Below are 21,308 nucleotides of genomic sequence, written 5' to 3'. Positions count from 1 at the left end.
CCTACATTTATTCTTGTTTGAGAAGCCGTTTCACTCGGATATACAGAAAAGATTATTGCGACTTGCATTTTGTGCCAACTTAAAATATTAAATGTATTAATTTTACAGCTGACAATCATGTGACTGATCAGCACGTTCCCAGGTTTGTAGGATCACTCGTTCCTGAACAAATCATTATCCAAACGCATGAGTTTTATCACCGATGTGCCATGCAAATGAAATGTTACAGACGTCCCAATGAGAAAAAATTACCGTCCGAACAGGACTAACGACAGCGGCTCTTTCACTCATAATCTGAGGGGTCTTCAGCTCGAGGCTTGATGTTGTGCTGAAGTGTGTGTCTGACCTTGTTGGCGCTCTTGAGCATCTCCACCAGCTCCCAAAAGCTAATCAGAGCCCTCTTTTCCACGCGCTCCATGTAGACACGGAAATGCTCCCGGTACACTGAGTTTGACATGATCTCCTCGAACTGAAGTATCTGTGAGAGGACGAGAAACAAATCAAGCATTATTAAAAGCACTTGAGCTCACTAGAAAACATTACACTGCTTTCATCTCCAGAAGACTGTTATTTATCCAGAAACACTTGTGTTTCTTCTGGGGCATTTCAGATGTTTTCCCTAAGAGCCACTGCTTTCTCTCTGAACCTTAAGAATGTTTATTCCTAATCATGGCAACTGTAGGATGAAGGAAATAAATCAATCAGTTTTGTGTGATTCGGATCTGTACCCGTTGGCTCTGAGGTCCGTCCCCTTCATCCTGGGCTCCGTCCTCCTGCTGCTCATAGTTGGGACCCCCGAGGAGCCGGATCCGCTTCTCACACTGCTTCTTTGCCACTGTGAGCTGGTTAATGTAACGCTTCATGTTTCTGGCACGTAACAGGTCAGCCTTCAGCGCGGCCGCCTCTTTCCCTTTACTGTCTGCAGAGAGAGAGAGAGAGAGAGAGAGGATTCAGACACGCAATCTCACGGGAATCAGCTGTAGAAACCATCTGAGAGAAACCGGCTCTGATGACTCGAGCAGATATGATTGAAAAGCACCAGAACCAGTTTAATTTCCTTCTGCTTCAAGCCACTTTCACACAGAGATCGACACAGATATCAAGACATAAACAAGCCACAAACACTGATGAACTTGTTCACACATGCTCGTTTTGATTGAGATCGATGCCTGAACAAATCTAAAACTCGTTCCTGATTTCAGAAGTTGCAAACTTCCACTGAAAATAAAATCAATCAATCAAAATGTAAAGCAGAATAGTTTTGTTTACATAGTCAAACCAAAATGTATTCAGACACCTTGAACATTTCATTCATTAATACAGTTTATTCACTATAGTTTTAAAAAAAATGGTAATAAAATATGACAAGATCTCAGAGTTAAACTGTGTCAGAAAATATTCATCTTAATTATCTCAGAAAACACTTAAGAAAAACATGGTCAGGTCAAAGTGTTTGAATAATTTCAGGTTCTAAATCTTCATCAATTTTACTGGTTGTCCTCTGAATGAATAATTTTTGGGTATATGTCACAGTTTACTTTATTTTGGTATCCTCACGTACATAAATGAACTACAGTGTCCTGCACCCACTAGTAAAAATACATCAAAAATATCAAAACTGAATAATTTTTGGTTTTGAGAAACTAGGAAGGTCACTTAAAAAGCAATTAAGTTTGCAATTAATTCAAATGTGCTAAAATGATTTAATAAATAAAGTACCATTTAAACATTCAAAAAACTAGAATTAAAATTAGGGGTAAACATTCAAAAACTCTAAAACTGCTTAATTTAGGCAAAATCCGTTTTTATTATCAATTTAATTATTTATATTTTTTATATTTTTTTAATATTTTATTTTATTAAAAATAAAAAATATCATATTTTTTTTATTAATTTTAATGGTAAAAAGACCCACACACTAGAAAAATGAAGAGAAAGAAAACATAAAAGTGAAAAAGAAAAAAAAATGTTTTAAATCTAAATGTTTTTTTTTTTTTAATTATAGGAAAAAATAAGCATTCAAAAACTTTAAAATTGCTTAATTTAGGCAAAATGTATGGAAGAGGATTAGGGCCAAGCAATAATAAAAAATAAAACCATCGAGATTAAAGTTGTTAAATTTCGAGAAAAAAGCCGAGATAAAATGTTGAGAATAAACTCATTATATTACGAGGAAAAAACTTGTTAAATTACGAGAACAAATTCGTTAAATTATGAGAAAAATGAGTTTTTTCTCGAAATTTAATGACAAGATAAAATGTTGAGAATAAAGTAATTAAATTAACGAATTTATTCTTGTAATTTAACGAATTTGTTTTCGTAATTTAACGACTTTTTTCTCGTAATTTAATGACTTTATTCTCAACATTTTATCTCAACCTTTTTCTCGAAATTTAACAACATTTTTCTCATAATTTAACGAATTTGTTCTTGTAATTTAACGACTTTTTTCTCAAAATTTAACGACATTTTTCTCATAATTTAACGAATTTGTTCTCGTAATTTAACAACTTTTTTCTTGTAATTTAATGATTTTATTCTCAACATTTTATCTTGACTTTTCTCGAAATTTAACGAGTTTTTTATCGTAATTTAATGAGTTTATTCTCAACATTTAATCTTGACCTTTTTCTCGAAATTTAACAAGTTTTTTATCGTAATTTAATGAGTTTATTCTCAACATTTTGGTTCAACTTTTTTCTCGAAATTTAACAACTTTAATCTCGAGATGGTTTTATTTTTTTATTATTGCTTGGCCCTAATCTTCTTCTGTAAAAATGGGCCTAGAATTTTAATGGCAAAAAAAATAAAAAATTCAAAAACTAGAAGAATGGAGAAGAGAAAGAAAACTAAATGTGAGGAAATGTAATTTTGTAAGTTTAATAAAAAATTAAAACAAACAAATAAATAAAACCATTCCTTAGTAAACATGACATTCCAAACATTCCATAAAATTTTAGAGAGAAGAAATCGTCCTTCATTTTTTATTATTAATTTGAATGGCAACAAAACAAAAAAATAATATTCATCTAATGTTTATTGCTAAAATAAATAATGAAAATTACTCAAATGAGTATTTCAAACTATTCTGACGTTTCCTAAATTGTGAAAACAGGGTTGCAAAACTTTCAAAACAAATGCTTTCCTTCATCCAATTCCCAATCAAATTAAAAACATAATTGGACATTCATGCAAACGCTGCACTTTCCACTGCTTTTAAAGACAAACAATACACTATATTAGCCACATTTATTTGACAGTTTTACAATAATGAAGTAATATAGAGCTAACAATTAAGTACAATACAAGTGCAGTCACAAAATAATTACCCGGTACATTAGAAATGGGGTACTTGACCTCAGACTGTAATTATGAATGAACTCTGATTTGGACGCACTCAAACTTGGCATTTTGAACAGTTTTTCTGAGTAGAGTTGAATCAACACAATGTGTAACATGAAAGATTAAAAAAATAAGATAAAATTAAGATAAGACATTAATAAACGGGTCCTCAAACTCAATTAGTCAAGGGTGAACTCTGACCCCACACTAGGCATAAGTTGTTGAGTTTCCGTGGCCTTCTGTGATGTTTGAATGGAAAGAGCCACCTGTGGAATGAGTCTGTAAATATGAGCAATCAGGCTAACAGTGTCCGTCTCCGCAGGCTCCGTCTGCCGCTGGAAACCAGGGAGGGGAGGAGAGACTTTCACAGACGCGTCCCCTGCTCGCCCTCCTCTAACAGCCGGTGTCGTTGTGCTGGACCAGCGGGGAGATTTATAGATTCGCCCATTACAGGGCAGCAGGAGACGGAAAGCATGACGACAGATAAACCGACTCTCTGCAAGCACTGAAATAACAAATGCTTCCCACCGCGTGAATAAAATGAGCTTTAATTAATCCAGCACTCAAACAAAGGCATGATTAATGAACTTAATCTCTAATCAAAGATATATAGCAGTAATCTTGCTCGTTTGGTCAAAGAAAACCTCAACGATTATATCCAGATAGGGTTTATGCTGTATTTGTGAAGCTGAGGACATTTTTATCCTTCTAAACTCTTGTTCTGATTGGCTGTTTCATGCGGCCTTTGAGAATCCTGGTGGTTTAAAAGGTATTTTCTATGAACAACATAATTTTTTTTTGTTTGTTTTAAGTAATAAAATGATACAAACTTGTGACACAATCTATCTATCTATCTACATTATATACATACATACATATACATATATATATATATATATATATATATATATATATATATATATATGTATATGTGTGTGTGTGTGTGTGTGTGTGTGTGTGTGTGTGTGTGTGTGTGTGTGTGTGTGTGTGTGTGTGTGTGTGTGTGTGTGTGTATATATATATATATATATACACACACACATTTATATACATATATATATATATATATACATATACATACACATACATATATACACTATAAGTCAAAAGTTTGGAAACATTAATATTTTCTCATTACTATTATCGTCATATTAGAATGATTTCTGAAGGATCATGTGACTGAAAATTCAGGTTTGATCACAGGAATAAATTCTATTTTAAAGTATATTAAAATATAAAAAACATAATTTTAAATTGTAATATTTCACAATATTTTTTATTTTTTCTGGATTTATTATGAAATAAATGTATATATATATATATATATATAATAATATAATAAATGTATAAATATATATATATATATATATATATTTTATATATTTATATATATATATATTTTTTTTTTTTTTTCAACACAATTGAATATTACATAACATTGTAAGAAAAAAAATCAAATAAAATTTTTTTAATAAAACAAACAAATAAAATAAAAATAAAACTTTCTTAAGTAAACAACTGAATATTCCAAAAATGTAATAAAAAATAAATGAAAAAAAAAATAAAACATAAAAAACTAAATAAATAAACAAACATATAAATAAACAAACAAAACTTGTTCCTTAGTAAACAATGAACCATTCCATAAAACTGAAAAAATAAATATAAAATTAAAAAAAAAAAATCAAATAAAAGAAAAAATGAAAAGATAAAGAGAAAATAATAGAAAAAATAACACAAAACAATCAAATTTATGGGAAATATAAGTTTATCGATACCTCAAAAAACTAACATTGAGTGGCAAACTACCTCACTCCTAAAGAGACTAAATCAACAATTCGGTTGCCCATTTTTTCAAATAAATAAAGCGATCCATTTTAAATTATTTAATTTGATCTCTTGAGGAGGACAAACAAACTTTCAAACGTTTAAGCACCACGTTTCTCTAATTTTTCCATCGCTGCTGCTTCCTGAAAACCTCACATTCCTCCCAGTAGTCCTCGAAATACCACAACACATTAAAAGTGACCAGAGAGTATAATTTCTGTAGGTATCAGCTGATGTGTTTTATGTGCTGCACAGTAAATGTCATCGCTGGCTACGACGGTCCTCTGTCTGGAACCAGAGCGACTCGCACCAGCTTCAACGCAATTACCCGTCTGCCAATCACAGAGCGGCTCACGGCGAGACACAGCCAGAGACAGAAGCTTCATAACAGCTCATCAAAGACCAGAGCAAATACAGCGGTTCACAGTGTGGGTTGCCATTATTATTACATCTTTAATTTGACTGACGGCATATTTATTTTCTCTTCGATGGTCCATCATGAAGCTCTTCTGACCATCAGACTTCATTAAAGACAGAGCACACTAATCTAGCTTCATTAAAAGTTCATCATTAAAAAAATAAAACAAAGCAACGACCCAGAGTTTGCATCCCTAAATAAGGAGTGATATGATTGGCCGATGTGTTTGAAGGTCATCTTACCTTTCTGTCTCTTCAGCTGTGGAATACTGCTGATTGTGGTCGCCTGAATGATCTCCACAACTATCTGATACCTGCAGGAAGATAAAATGAGAGCAAAATTATTAGAAAACCCTTCTTTAGTGTGTAATGTTGCTGTTTGAGCATGAAAAAGTCCCTCCAGCAGGAGTTCTTTGTACGCCTCCATTGTAGTCTTGAGTTTTCTTCACGATATTCCTCATTTAAATAATTCATACGCAGAATAAAGGGGCGGTTGAGTTAGTTAGTAGTGTGTTGAAACTGGCGGTTATGGTAAGGGGCGGGACATTTCCCAAATGACCAATCACAACACACTGCTCCAGTCGACCAATCAGAGCACATGGAGGGAGGGGCTTCATAGAGACAGGAACTAAACAGAGCGTTACTGACAGACTGGGAAGAGAGGAGCTGCAACAATGGAGAATTTGAGGAAAATAATCAACATTCAAGCAGGAAAACCTGTTCCCCTAAGTGGCTTTTAGCATGTTGCCATGTGGTTGCTAGGGTCTCCTGGGTGTTTTTCTCAAATTCAAAAAAACGTGAGCAATAGTACAAACTTGACTGGTAAAACTGATGAAATAAAACTAGTAAAACAGGAATTTGTTGTTTTGACTTTCACGTGATGCCACCATAAAACGACACCATAAACAATTCTGTATGATTATATTCATGCATATTTAGCTTTTTGTGAAATTACATGTATTTATCAATTGTTATCATTAACTAAAACTAATAAAAATTGTTTTTGGACGTTAAAATAAAGCTGAAATAACATAATATATAAATATTAGGGCCGTCAACAATAACATATGTGATTAATTCAAAACTCTTAATAAATGCACACAAAGTAATCTTGAATACATATAGAGTAACAATGCATCCTTCATATCTCCAAAAAGTCTTTAGTTTTATCATATTTATAAAAGATAGATACGAGTCTTTCCGAAAAAAGCAGAGATCTTGGAGGCGTGTCTGCCATCAGTGCTATGGGCGGAGCTAAAGAGTCAAGAGCACACGCAGCTTCTGTCTAGAGATCGCATGCTAGCTGTGACATCATTAGAAATAAAAAGGGAACAAAAATGTTTGTGTGGTTTACATTATATGCACCGATTGCCAACAAAACACAGACATCTGATACAGTTTTACTCACCGCCCACAATCTGCAAATCCAGCGCCGAACTGGGACTTGTTTACAAAGTATTTGTCACCGAATTCTCGGGAACAAACAAACATACGTGCACAACTCCTTTGCTGCCCCGGAAAAACAAACTTCATCCTCTGTTCACTTAATGCTGGATTCTTTGGGAAGCTGAAAAAGGTAATCTTTCCCTCACAACCAAAAACACACTCCTTTGTTTACAGGAGCTGTGTCTCATTTCATAGGCTGCGTCCTCCAGAGGTCGCATTTGAAGGCTGCATACTTCATCAAGAATGTCATATTTAAGAAAATTAACCATAATAAAATTGACTGATATTTATGTGAGGTGTAAAATACTGTCATTTCTTTCTCACGTTGCAATCGAACAGTTATTTTTCTTAAATGAGACCGATGATGTATGCAGCCTTCAAAGGGTGCAGCCCCTGAATTGGGACACAGCCATTGTTGAAAAATCTCTCGGCTTCCGTATCCTGAACGAAGCGTGTTGATGGGCGTGTTCTTGCTCTTGCTCTGGGTGATGTAATAATTGCAACTTACTCCCTTACTTACGTGAATGTGTCTTAATTACAGTTGGGGATCTCTGGAATTTTGAATCTCAATTATCATTTATTTGCATGAATGCATTTAACAGATGCAAAAGAGATAAATTAAACAATCATGGTCGAAGCAAACTGACAGCTCAATTTAGTTTGTACATATTTTGTGTTGTGATAAAAGATGAATAAATCTTAACGGATAATACCGCTCATTTACCTGGTTTATGTGATGTTAGATTTACAGACAAAACTAAATGTCCCATCAATCTCACATGACAATCATAAAATACACGTACAAAACATCAAATACAAACCCAATGCAGGTCATTTGCTCTTTATTTAGATAAAAAAGTTGTGATTTAGATGTGAAAGAGAGATAAACAGATCTCCGGCATGGTCAGAAACCTTTGTGTTTAACTGCGTCACCTAGCAACAATCTCATTACCTGACCTCAGGTTTTCTTCCTGGAGTGAAATGAGACGGTCGAATTATAGATGCTGAATTTCCTCGACACAATGAACATCCTTTTGCTACTCTCTCTGCCTTTTAGTTTTCAAACAAAGACTGCACACGTCTAATAGAACCCATTTACAAAAACACCCTCATTGGCTGATAAGATGTTCAATTTCAGACTTTTTATGTGTCAATGCAACTGAAGAAAAAAAGAACCCAAGCAGCTTATAGTCGACTCAGGTCAACTAGAGCTGACAGACTACCAGCTTCTGGTGACAGTACAGATATCATCTGTATTAATAATTATGGGTGGGTGGAGTGAAATCGATTCACATATGAATCACGATCCTATCTTCTACCGATTCACAATTTCAAAAATTTATTTTCTAAAGTGCTACTTTCTTTAACCTTAAAGTTACTGACGTTACAGTGTTATTAATCAAAATAAACCGTGAAAAAGACTCAATGCAGTGCGGACACAGATGCATGTGATCCCGAATTCAGTTCTCTTTCATAGCTCATTGTGCTTGCATGGTCAAATACACACACCATTATATCAAAATGCACATCGTGTGGAGCATTCACGTAAACACAGTCGAAAATCAGATGTGTAACAGTATATTAGATCTGTGCGTTTATTCTTAAAGTTACAGCAGCCTCATAAACTGTTGCCATCAAGATGCTAAAATCCATGCCTCGGGTTTGCTCATTGTTCTTAAATTTTCTGGTATTTATTTTTTTTTTTTTAAAAAAACACTTTTGGGAATTAGTCCTAGGTTTTTCACCCGATCAGAAACAAACCAGTAAAAAATGTTCGAAGTGGGTGGAGCCCCTTTTACTAAAATGGCTGTAACTCGTGAATGGAATGAGATGTTTTCACCAAACTCAGCACACATATATGTAAGAGCTCATTAAAAAGGACACAGCAACTGGCCACTAGGTGGTGCTATAACAGAAAAAAAAAACATGAAAATGGCTATAACTACTTCACCGTTAGTCCGATTGTCCGAGTGCCTTTGTCCAAGGTGCATGAGCAGCTATTAATGGAGGCTGATCACACCACATGGTAGAACTCCTCATTCTGAGCAACTTTGCCTCTAGTACCGCCTTTGTCCATTGAATCGTTTGTTAAATATTGGAGATTATTTCAAAAACCAACTTTGGTGACAGCAAATTTTGATTTAGTTTTAGTCATAGTCTTTTGACTAAAATGGCATTTAGTTTTAGTCATATTTTAGTCATCGGAAATTGTTTTAGTTTTAGTCAACTAAAATCTAATTTAGTTCAATTGTAATGCATTAAGTAAGCATTTCTCTAACAATACACAGATCCAATACACTGATCTGATATTCTCCAAACTGTTTATATTCACTAAAGACAACCATCTGTACTTTACTCACCAAAGCGGACAGTTTTTGACCGTTCAAGTGCAAAAAGACACGAAAGAGAGCTAAATTCAGTGCTTTTCAGGGATTGACACACTTATCATTGAGATACTATTATATTTTTTGTTAAAAAAATTATTTGATTAGATTTGATTTGTAGTTTTTCTGCTTTCATTGTAATTTTAGTTAAAAGTTTTAGAATTTTTTTGTGTTTATGTCTTTTAGTTTTTGCTTTTAAACATCTCTGTAGTTTTCTATTTCTGTTTTAGTTACTTTAGTACATCAGGTTAAGCTAAAGCTTGGAAACTAGATGAAATAAAAAAAGTTTTGAGTTAAGTTTTTTTTATGGTTTTAGGTTTAACTATAATAAATCTTATACTTGTAAAATATATTGAATAGGAAATGTCTTTCCTTCCTGCGACAGAAGATACAGTAGTTTACTTTGAATTAAATAGAAATTAAATTAAATTAAATGCAGTTTATTGTGTAAACAAAATAACAATAATGACCAGGAAAAAATAATAAATATAAACCATCCTGAAATACGAAGTGACTCTTATTCTGAAATGTCTGCAGTCTGCACTGTAGCAGGCTGCTCATTTAAGTTCAGACGAGGGAGATAAAATATGTTTCTTACATCCGTCTAAAACATACTACCATATAAACATTGTATAGTAAACATTGTCATAATTCATAAACATTAGCTTGTAAGCAATCGCTTGGCATTAATGTGCGCAATTCATTGATAGCGAAGCAGTCTGAAGTGCTGCTGCCTGTAGAGGGCGCAACAGCGCCGCGTTTCCCGCGTTAGATCAGCACATTACACTTCAAATGTGCGCATCTTCCACACAGGACAGCAGACCTGACTGGATATTTTCCCAAATTGTCCCTATCTTTCATTTTCATCTCGTTTTTATTCACTGACGAAAATAAGAGTGGATTTTGGTCATGGTTTTAGTCATTCAAAACTCATTTTTATTTAGTCATCGTCTCGTTTTCGTCCGTGAAGAAATGTCATTGACGAAAATTATGACGAAAATGATTCGTCAACGTAATTAACACTGGTAAATTGCCTTTATTGGCTATAAATGGTCTTTTCCATCTATGATCGAGATGGTTACAGCTTTGCCAAATAAAACATTATACGTTTTTACACATGTGCTTAAAGGCCTTAAAGTGCTTGAACCCAGATAATTGCTACTCGCAGCTATATTTTTTACTAAATTGAGAAGAAAAACAATGTCAAGGTTCACATTTCAGAGGCATTTTTTCTTCTTCAAGGCCTATTATCAAACCTATGTATATATCAAATCGAATTTGATTAATTTTTAATTGAATCGTGACCTCAAGAATCGAATTATGAGGTACCAAAAGATTCACACCCACATTAATAATAATACCACGAGTCATTCAGAAACTTTCCAACAAGTAGGTTAAGATTCTCCAAAACAAGTTCCTTGTGTGTCTCTCATTAGCATATGTAAATAATGACTTTGACAACTGAAGTATTGTCAACAGTGTTACTTAGCTATATATCCCAATACATAAAGAACATATTTAGCATGAGCTAAATTTTAGACATTTCTTGTTAATTCAATACATAGTTTAAGTTTGACCAGAGACAGATGTGTTTCTCCCCCAAGCCTTGCTTCCTACCAAGGTTTCAAAGACTTTGCAATGACTACTAAAAATCACTCCAATCAAACCCTGTCTAACAACACATCACTATAATCACAAAGCTTTTATTTTAAGAACGCCAGAGTCCGACCGATCCATCTCCATCCTTTACGCCTGCAGATCAATATGGCTGAAAAGTTTCTCCGAGCCTTTAAATGTCACTGTCTCACGACTCACAGATAATTCATCCAGAGCTGAACTCCAGCGGAACAAACCTCAAATGACAAATGTTCCCTCCAATCCGACCTGATACTGACAGCGCCGACTTCCAGTTCACCTATTTAAAGAGTGATTTGTCTGAGTGAAGGTAACAGAAATTGCTTTCCAACAGGACTATTTTTATACTGAAATAAATTGGTTTGGATGTGGCGAAATGGCCAAAATCCAGACAGCTTTAGTGAGTCATCGTCTAACTCTGACTGGAGCGATAAAAAAAAAAAACACAATAATATTTAAGGATTAGTTCACTTCAGAATTCAAATTTCCTGATAATTTACTCACCCCCATGTCATCCAAGATGTTCATGTCTTTCTTTCTTCAGTGGAAAAGAAATGAAGGTTTTTGAGGAAAACATTCCAGGATTTTTCTCCATATAGTGGACTTCACTGGGGTTCAACAGGTTGAAGGTCCAAATGTCAGTTTCAGTGCAGCTTCAAAGAGCTCTACATGATCCCAGACGAGGAATAAGAGTCTTATCTAGAGAAACCATTGGCCATTTTCTAAAAAAAATAAACATTATATACTTTTTAACCACAAATGATCGTCTTGCTCTGCTCTGCGATATGCCACACATTACGTAATCATGTTGGAAAGGTCATGCAAAAGATTGTGCAAAGACTAAGTCAAACGGCCTTTCCAAAAAAAGGTAGAACAATGATGTCAGATGACTTTGAAGTTGGAGTTAGGGTTAGTGTGACCTTTCCAATGTGATTACGCAATGTGTGGCACATGGCAAAGCAGAGCAAGACGATCATTTGTGGTTAAAAAGTATATAAATGTTTATTTTTTTAGAAAATGGCTGATGGTTTCTCTAGATAAGACTCTTATTCCTCGTCTGGGATCATGTAGAGCTCTTTGAAGCTGCACTGAAACTGACATTTGGACCTTCAACCCGTTGAACCCCAGTGAAGTCCACTATATGGAGAAAAATCCTGGAATGTTTTCCTCAAAAACCTTCATTTCTTTTCGACTGAAGAAAGACATGAACATCTTGGATGACAAGGGGGTGAGTAAATATCAGGAAATTTGAATTCTGAAGTGAACTAATCCTTGAAAGAGCCCATAATATGCCCTTTTACAAAGTCTTGATGTTGTTTTGTGCTCTACTAGAACAGGTTTTCCTGCTTGAATGTTTATTTTCCTCATATTCTCCATTGTTGCAGCTCCTCTCTTCCCAGTCTGTCAGTAACACTCTGTTTAGTTCCTGTCTCTATGAAGCTCCTCCCTCTGAAAAGCACAATGTGCTCTAATTGGTCGGCTGGAGCAGTGTGTTGTGATTGGTCATTAGGGAAATGTCCCGCCCCTTACCATAACCGCCAGTTTCAACACACTACTAACTAACTCAACCAGGCCCCGCCCCTTTATTCTGCATTTGAATTATTTAAATGAGGAATATTGTGAAGAAACCTCAAGACTACAATTGAAGCATATAAAATTACCATACATAAAAGAAGTGCTGTGCAAATCCCTAATGCTAAGTATGAGCAGTAATAGAAAGCACCACTAAAAACACAAAGAATGAAGGAAAATGAATGCAGAATGATGCTAAAAGGGATGGTTTCGTACCTGAGCTGTTTGAGGAACTGTATGTCAGAGCTGCTGCTGATGAGTTTGATGAACTCCTCGTAGGACGGTGCGTACGTGTAAGCTTTCTTATGATGCTCGTTCACCTGCTCTCTGTGCTCTAACTGAGCTAGCAGCATGCGGTTAATGTAGTCCGGATCGCTCAACACGTCCACCAACGGCTTTAGCACTGCGAAGAGAAGCAGAGAGGGAACAAATGAATAGCTTTGTTCCAAAACCCAGTGAGCTGGCAGCTATTTTAAGAGACTGAAGGCTCGACATGAAGACTGTTGCAGAAGGTAGGCAGCATGATTATAATGCCTTCCACACTTCATAAATGAAAAGGTGCTCATAACTGAATTTCAAGTAGTTAACTACAGTCAAGCAACCCTTTTAAAAAGGTAATTACTGGACCTACACAAGAAGTTACTAATGAAAAGTAGCTAAAAGCTGCATATGCTTTTTTTTAAAAAAATAAATAAATTATAGCTATGCAATAATATTGTTCATGTTTACAATCAAAACATTTTAGAAAAGCAAAAGATCTCGATTAGGGTGACAGCATTATGTGAACATTCACATTCACACAAAATAAAAACAACAAAATTTAAATAAACTTCATTACATTTTATATAACAGAGTAAAAGAGTGTTTAAAGGCACAATATGTAATTTGCACCACTAGAGGTCGCTTATTCAAAACAAAGGCGTAGTTTGATGACGCTTTGATTTCGCAGAATCATGGGAGGTGTTGTCTTCATGTCTACAGCCGGTGGAAAAGAATCGGGATGGGACTTTTGGGATAATGTAAGTACACAAGTATAATATATAACATTTTTCTAGTGATTTTTAGATATTTTATTCCAAATCTTACATATTGTGCCTTTTATGAAAATACCAGATAAAAAAATAAAATAAATGAACGATGGTTAATTAATGGAATAATGAACCATTTTGATTCATAAAAATGCAGCCATCTGCATATAAGTGTTATTTTAGTTTTTATTTTAGTATTATTATGGTTTAATATATATATATATATATATATATATATATATATATATATATATATATATATATATATATATATATATATATATATATATATATATATTATATTATATAGATATATATACACATCTCAGTGGCATGCAGTGGTGTTCTGAAATGAGGCACATTTTTTATTTATTTATGAATCAAATGTAAATTCATGTTCATTACTCTTAATGTTGACATCTTCCTTGTTAAATGAACATTACTTTACATTACATCAAAAAATAAACAAAATATAATTCTATTTTGTAATTTTACATTAACAACGTATTGTAATAAATGTTCTATTTATCAAAACCATCTCATTTTTTTTTTTTTTTGAGGAGGCACTGCCTCCCTTGCCTCAAACGCCAATCAAATCAAACGCCATTGATTTTATATTATTTATATATATATATATATATATATATATATATATATATATATATATATATAATATATTTATATATATATATATATATATATATATCAGGGTTTCCGTTGTCCGGCAATTACCGGACATTGGCCGGGAAAAAAATTAAATGTCCGACAAAATTAAATCTCTCCGGTCAAATTGTCAGATTAAAACTGCCTAATAATCCCGGCCCCGCCCCCCTAACACAATCTGAATCGACAGTTTGAAAGTTTTTAAACAACATCGCATGTTGCATTTCAAATAAAGCTCACGCTTAACGGCTATAATATAGAACTAAACCATGAACTATTGAGAGACGTTTCAAATATGGCCAGGCCCAGGCAGACTAGAAAAAGTTTTTTTCAGAGGCCTGACGCGAAGGAGGATACTGAATCAGGAACACCTGAAGCCTCAGATGTCCAGAGCCAGACAGCTCCGCCACCACCGGAGAAAAAGCCGAAGTGTAGGGCGTATCGGTCGGAATGGAGTGACAAGTTCCCATGGCTAAGATGTGAGGTAGTTGATGGTAACGGAAAAATGTTCTGTTCGCGCTGCGAAAAGGCAGGACGACGCAACGGATTCACAAGAGGGTCGAATAATTTGAGTTTTTTTCTGTCTATTTGAAATTTAGGCTAATAAACATGTTGCATATACGGCCTGATTATGTAATTTTTTAAGTTACATAAACTGCTTTCAGTTTTCCTCAACTTGACTAATTAAGAGGCGATATTTGACCAGCATATCATCAAAATGTCCGGAAAACGAAACCTCTGCCGGTCACTTTGACCGGCACCATTTTTTTCTAGCGGAAACTCTGATATATATATATATATATATATATATATATATATATATATATATTATATATATTATATATATATATATTATATATATATATATATATTAGTACAGTCCAAAAGTTTGGAACCACTAAGATTTTTAATGTTTTTAAAAGAAGTTTCGTCTGCTCACCAAGGCTACATTTATTTAATTAAAAATACAGTAAAAAAACAGTAATATTGTGAAATATTATTACAATTTAAAATAACTGTGTACTATTTAAATATATTTGACAAAGTAATTTATTCCTGTGATCAAAGCTGAATTTTCAGCATCGTTACTCCAGTCTTCAGTGTCACATGATCCTTCAGAAATCATTCTAATATGCTGATCTGCTGCTCAATAAACATTTATGATTATTTTCAATGTTGAAAACAGTTGTGTACTTTTTTTTTTTCAGGATTCCTTGATGAATAGAAAGTTCAAACGAACAGCATTTATCTGAAATACAAAGCTTCTGTAGCATTATACACTACCGTTCAAAAGTTTGGGGTCAGTAAGAATTTTTATTTTTATTTTTTTTAAAAGAAATTAAAGAAATGAATACTTTTATTCAGCAAGGATGCATTAAATCAATCAAAAGTGGCAGTAAAGACATTTATAATGTTACAAAAGATTAGATTTCAGATAAACACTGTTCTTTTGAACTTTCTATTCATCAAATAATCCTGAAAAAAAATATTGTACACAAATATTTTATACAATTGTACACATTAAATATTTCTTGAGCAGCAGATCAGCATATTAGAATGACTTCTGAAGGATCATGTGACACTGAAGACTGGAGTAACGATGCTGAAAATTCAGCTTTGATCACAGGAATAAATTACTTTGTGAAATATATTCAAATAGAAAACAGTTATTTTAAATTGTAATAATATTTCACAATATTACTGTTTTTACTGTATTTTTAATTAAATAAATGTAGCCTTGGTTAGCAGACAAAAACTTTTGGACTGTACTGTGTATGTATATGTATATGTATATGTATATGTATATGTATATATATATATATATATATATATATATATATATATATATATATATATATATATATATATATATATATATATATATATATATTAGTTTCATGTTAATTTTAGTTTAATTTTTAGTGTTCTTGTCATTGTATTAGTTTTTTGGTTTTTAAAATATTGCTATTTAGATTTAATTTATTTTTATGTCAGTTTTAGCTTTAGTTAGTTAATAATTTTACTGCTTCAACTAAAACTAATTTCACTTTATTGTCAGGTCAGAAATTCTCAGTTTTGTTTAGTTTAAGTTTTTCCAACTAATATTTATATTTTATTTTAGCTTTATTTCAATGAACAAATGTGCAGTGGAGTGTGGAAAGTTGGAGCGCACACGTCTCGCACAAGGAACGTCACGGCAGTGCTTGACAAGCCAGAGGGCCAATGATTGGCTGATGTTTTTAAGGCCCTACCTCGTGCACAGATGATGTATATTAATATTATTCCTTTCAGTGCACCAAATAGTTAGTAAAGACCGTTTCAAGTAATATTGCAAAAATGTATAAAACAAAACATCCTCTTTAGCACCTTTAATGATAAAAACCCTGCTGCACACACTCAAATGAATCAGTGAATCATTTGAACAAATGATTCATTAAAAACAATCATACCTCCCAACTCTATACACAAGACAGCATGCATTTGATTATGTGAAAACAGTGAAAAACAACATCTTATTTATATATTTGATTAAAATTGACTATTTTACCCAATGCAATATTTGCTTAAAGCATTGCACTACAGGAATCAATTCTGAGTCAAACTCTCCATGCATTTCACTATTTGTGACAGATATGGAGCTCAAAATCAATCTTTTATTGAGTTTTCCTTTCAGCTAAGCAGCTGCCTTAGAAAGTAGCTGTAAAGGCAGCTCAATACATATTAGAACAGAGATAATGATAACACATAATACCAAACTGTTATTCTGAAAACCTCATCACGCTTTCCTCCGTCACTCATCATGATGAGATCTCTGAAGCTACTCGGGCTTGTTTACGCAGCGCTGATGAGGAACGCTGAGACGCAGCAGACGGAGCACGAGGCAGTGCCTCATTACTGCCAGACAGAGCTGGAGGGCGACGTCTCGCCCCAAAAAAAAAAAAAAAATGACTGGCAACCTGCCAGTCTGAGAAAACAGATGTAAACGCTTCCTCCAGTATAACCCCAGACCAGAGGAAAACAGGTTAAAGTTAATCTAGCAGCTGCATCCTGAAGCAGCGGGGCAGAAACTGGTATTTTAAAAGACACTAATATTTTAAAATCAACATGAAACGGAAGTTGCGCTAGTCTTTTCTTCCCTAATGTGACGTATATCAGTGTGAAACAACTTTTGGAACAAGAACAAATGTAGGGCGGGGCTTGATTATGTCTGTGGGGAACTGATTGGATGGTTGTGGTTTACTATTGGTGGACCTCATGTGAATAACAAGTTGCCCCGCCCTCACTTTTCAAAGTTGAGATGAATGAAACGCAGCATTAAGACATGGAAAGTTGCCACTTTAATTTTCTCATAATATCCATTGCAGCATCAGCTCTTTTCTCACGGTTCGTTCAGAGATTCGGTCTCGCTTAACCCCGCCTCTCTGAGAAGTGCTCAGCTTTGATTGCTCAGATTGCCCAGTCTGTTGTGATTGGTCAGAAACCAAATGCTCATCAGCGCTTCATTCACAGTGATACGAACAGTAACGATGGCGTCAGTTTTACCGTATCAATCTCATCAAAATGGATTTGCTTTGGCAGCAGAAAACAGCATCTTCTCAACATGAACAACACGAACCAAACTCTTCTAGTCTCAGATACAACTAAAGTGATTGAGGGCGGGGCAAAGAGACGCTGTTCAGCCAATGAAGATCAGAGGCTGACATTATGCAAATTAGTTACATATGAATTCAAGCAGGAAGTGAGACTGGACTTACTGACGACTTATTTCAGACAGCTCAGAACCACTTACTTTTAGGAATCGATAACTCCATTTATCTGCATTTTGCACACCTTTCACATTCACAAACAGCTTTATTACACACTGCATGAAATGTAATATCCGTAAAAGCATAATAGGGGCACTTTAATATCCTGCAGTAATCCATCATTTCTCTGTCATCACAGACTCAATCTCTCTCCATCTGTCTGTCTGTCTCCAATAATAGATGTAATTAGTAATTTCATGGCAAATCAAAAGCAATTACAATCACACATCTGGTGCTCATTGAAATCAATTTCGTGATTTAAAAAAAAACAAAAAAACAATGGCAGTAGATGTTTCATGAGTTCTTGCACAAAAGCAGCTTTGTAAGAACACAGCAGAGTACTGAACAGACAATCAGCTCAGGCCAATCGAAGCTCGAGCCAAAAACAAGATTTTCCCAAAATCTAATTCTCAAGTTATGATACTGTCAGTGAATTAAAGCTTTGTTCTGTGAGAGAGGGATTTATAGAACATGAGCGCCAAATCTCATTTTGATCCATGAAAGCAAATAATTTCTACTTATCAGTCTTGTACTGCTTTCAACTGTATTATAGAAATGTCTTCTTCATTAATCCACATCAGGGGAAAGTTATGACAAACTAAAGCTAATCTGTGTGTGAGAAATATATAGCAGATTTATTACTGATGTTGTTTAACCCTCTGGAGTCTGAGGCTGATTTGGGGCTTGGAGAAGTTTTGACATGCCCTGACATTTGTGCTTTTTTCAGTTGTTCATAAACATATAAATGACAAAAGTGTCATTACACTGTATTCAGCACAAACTAGGCTACCATAATATGTGAGGAACATGTATGTACATGTTTGTGTTTTTGAAGGAATAATGTTTATGCGTGGTTATTGAAAAAACAAAAAACTTAAGTCACTGAAATAAGGCCAAAAAAAGTATATTAAATCTGTGTTCACAAGACTTCTGGGTATTGGAGGTTGTAGACTAGAGTTTTTGCTTCAGAATTATGTAAAAATTATAATGCCTACTCCTTCATATAAAACAATATATTGATTTAGTTTTTGTAAGACACTTTTTGTCAAGAAACACAGTATGCGTGGAGGCGTGAATCATCATGAATAATGGGTCATTTACACCTGAGAAGACAAAATAATCGCATAATAACGACCTGAAATGACTTGCATATTAATGAGGCCTTTCAGTCAGGTAGGCTGTGAAAAAAACCCTCTGTAATCATGTCTTAGCTCATCATAAACAGCAATACTGTGAAATATTATTACAATTTAAAATAATGGTATTCTATTATATTCTTTAAAATATAATATATTTCTGTGATGCAAAGAGTCTGAGCAATTATGTTACCTCTATGGCATTTCATATAGGCTTTTAGCTTAAAGCATGCACATTTGGAGAAATATTGATGGATTCTTATATATTTATGTCAATTTTCTATACTGAGAAGTAATATTTATTGTCATTACTATGAGTGCTGGATACTGTGTTTTCAATTCATACTTGCAGCCGGAGGGCGCTCTGTATACCTTTAGGCCACAAATTCATATAAAGAAGAAAAGGAACTAGTGTACACAAATAAAACACGACATTCTATAGTTTAAATTGTTTAAATTTAAAGTTTAAATATAAAGTCTCTATAACAAGTATTTTAAGTCTGTTTTGCTGCAATGTGAAAAAAATCCAGCAAAACGCGCCGACACATTTTCGGACCTCAGGGAGTTAATACGGATTCTATGATGAATAGAACGTTCAAAAGAACATTTGAGATTGAAATTTTATAATATATATTATAATATCTCTGTAGCTCAAACTATTTTAAGGTCATGGGTTCAATTCTCAGGAAATGCAATGCAAGTCACTTTGGATAAAAGTGTCTGCCAAAAATGCATAAATGTAATAAACCGGTGTCATAAAATAATGAAATCTGTCCCCAGCTGACAAGAAGATATTAATGGATATTTACAGCAAATGGCAGAGAAGGCTGATGCTTCCATTGATGTCCCAGCTGTCTTGCTTTCATTGATTATATATGTGAAGTTTTGAACATTTTTCATGCTAATTCTGACTGACTTCTACTCAAGAATCAGAGGTCACGCTGTACTGACAAGCAAAATCCCAAGGACATAAAATATCACAGTGTACAGCAGGTTTAGTGAGGCCAACTTCAAGGTCACCTTTAGTAGCAACGACCTCCACCAGTAAGAGGCGCAGGCTGCGTGAACGAGCGTCCCGCACGGGCAGCAGACGCAGCATGAGCAGACGAGCACAGCAGCGCAGGAAACGCAGCTCCTCATCGGGACTGTTCAAACACGGATGCAACGGAAATGGCCGTGGAACTTCCTCCAGCCTGGAGAGAGAAAAAAAGATTCTGTTCAAACAATCATGCCAATGAAGCAGTAATTCATATCTGTGTTGTGTTGTGTTGTGTTGTGTTGTGTTGTGTTGTGTTGTGTTGTGTTGTGTTGTGTTGTGTTGTGTTGTGTTGTGTTGTGTTGTGTTGTGTTGTGTTGTGTTGTGTTGTGTTGTGTTGTGTTGTGTTGTGTTGTGTGTTATAGGTTTTATATTATTTTAATTTTATTCTATTTTATTTTTTTATTTTTCTTCTTTGGCAATATGCAAAATAATCATGCCAATTAAGCAAAAATTAATATAATATAATATAATATAATATAATATAATATAATATAATATAATATAATATAATATAATATAATATAATATAATATAATATAATATAATATAATATAAACAACAAAAATAAAATAAAATATTGGCAAAGAAAATATTAAAATAGAATAAAATGAAATATAATATAATATAATATAATATAATATAATATAATATAATATAATATAATATAATATAATATAATATAATATAATATAATATAATATAATATAATATAAACAACAAAAATAAAATAAAATATTGGCAAAGAAAATATTAAAATAGAATAAAATTAAATATAATATAATATAATATAATATAATATAATATAATATAATATAATATAATATAATATAATATAATATAACATAATATAATATAATATAATATAATATAATATAATATAATATAATATAATATAATATAATATATTTTTTTTTTTTTCCTTTGGCAATATGCAAAATAATCATGCCAATGAAGCAAAAATTAATCTTGTTTTTTTTTTTTTTTTTATTCTAAATTTATATTATATTATATTA

The 21,308-nt window shown here is 33.5% G+C and overlaps 1 protein-coding gene across 1 annotated transcript in view; it reads right to left on the bottom strand.

Annotated features, from left to right (window-relative positions):
- Positions 1 to 21,308, bottom strand: part of snx25 (sorting nexin 25) — a 58,592-nt gene that overhangs the window by 20,291 nt on the left and 16,993 nt on the right. The window contains exons 4-8 of the mRNA XM_067393396.1: positions 20,277 to 20,449; positions 12,840 to 13,026; positions 5,830 to 5,900; positions 729 to 919; positions 347 to 478 (exon numbers count right to left, since the gene is read on the bottom strand). Of these exons, the coding sequence (XP_067249497.1) occupies positions 347 to 478; positions 729 to 919; positions 5,830 to 5,900; positions 12,840 to 13,026; positions 20,277 to 20,449 (754 nt within the window). The remainder of the gene's footprint in view (positions 1 to 346; positions 479 to 728; positions 920 to 5,829; positions 5,901 to 12,839; positions 13,027 to 20,276; positions 20,450 to 21,308) is intronic.

This window comes from Chanodichthys erythropterus, chromosome 1 (genome assembly GCF_024489055.1).
Source record: "Chanodichthys erythropterus isolate Z2021 chromosome 1, ASM2448905v1, whole genome shotgun sequence".
Classification (NCBI taxonomy): domain Eukaryota; kingdom Metazoa; phylum Chordata; class Actinopteri; order Cypriniformes; family Xenocyprididae; genus Chanodichthys; species Chanodichthys erythropterus.
Note: the sequence above shows the minus strand (reverse complement) of the source record. Positions and strands in the feature narration are given on the sequence as shown.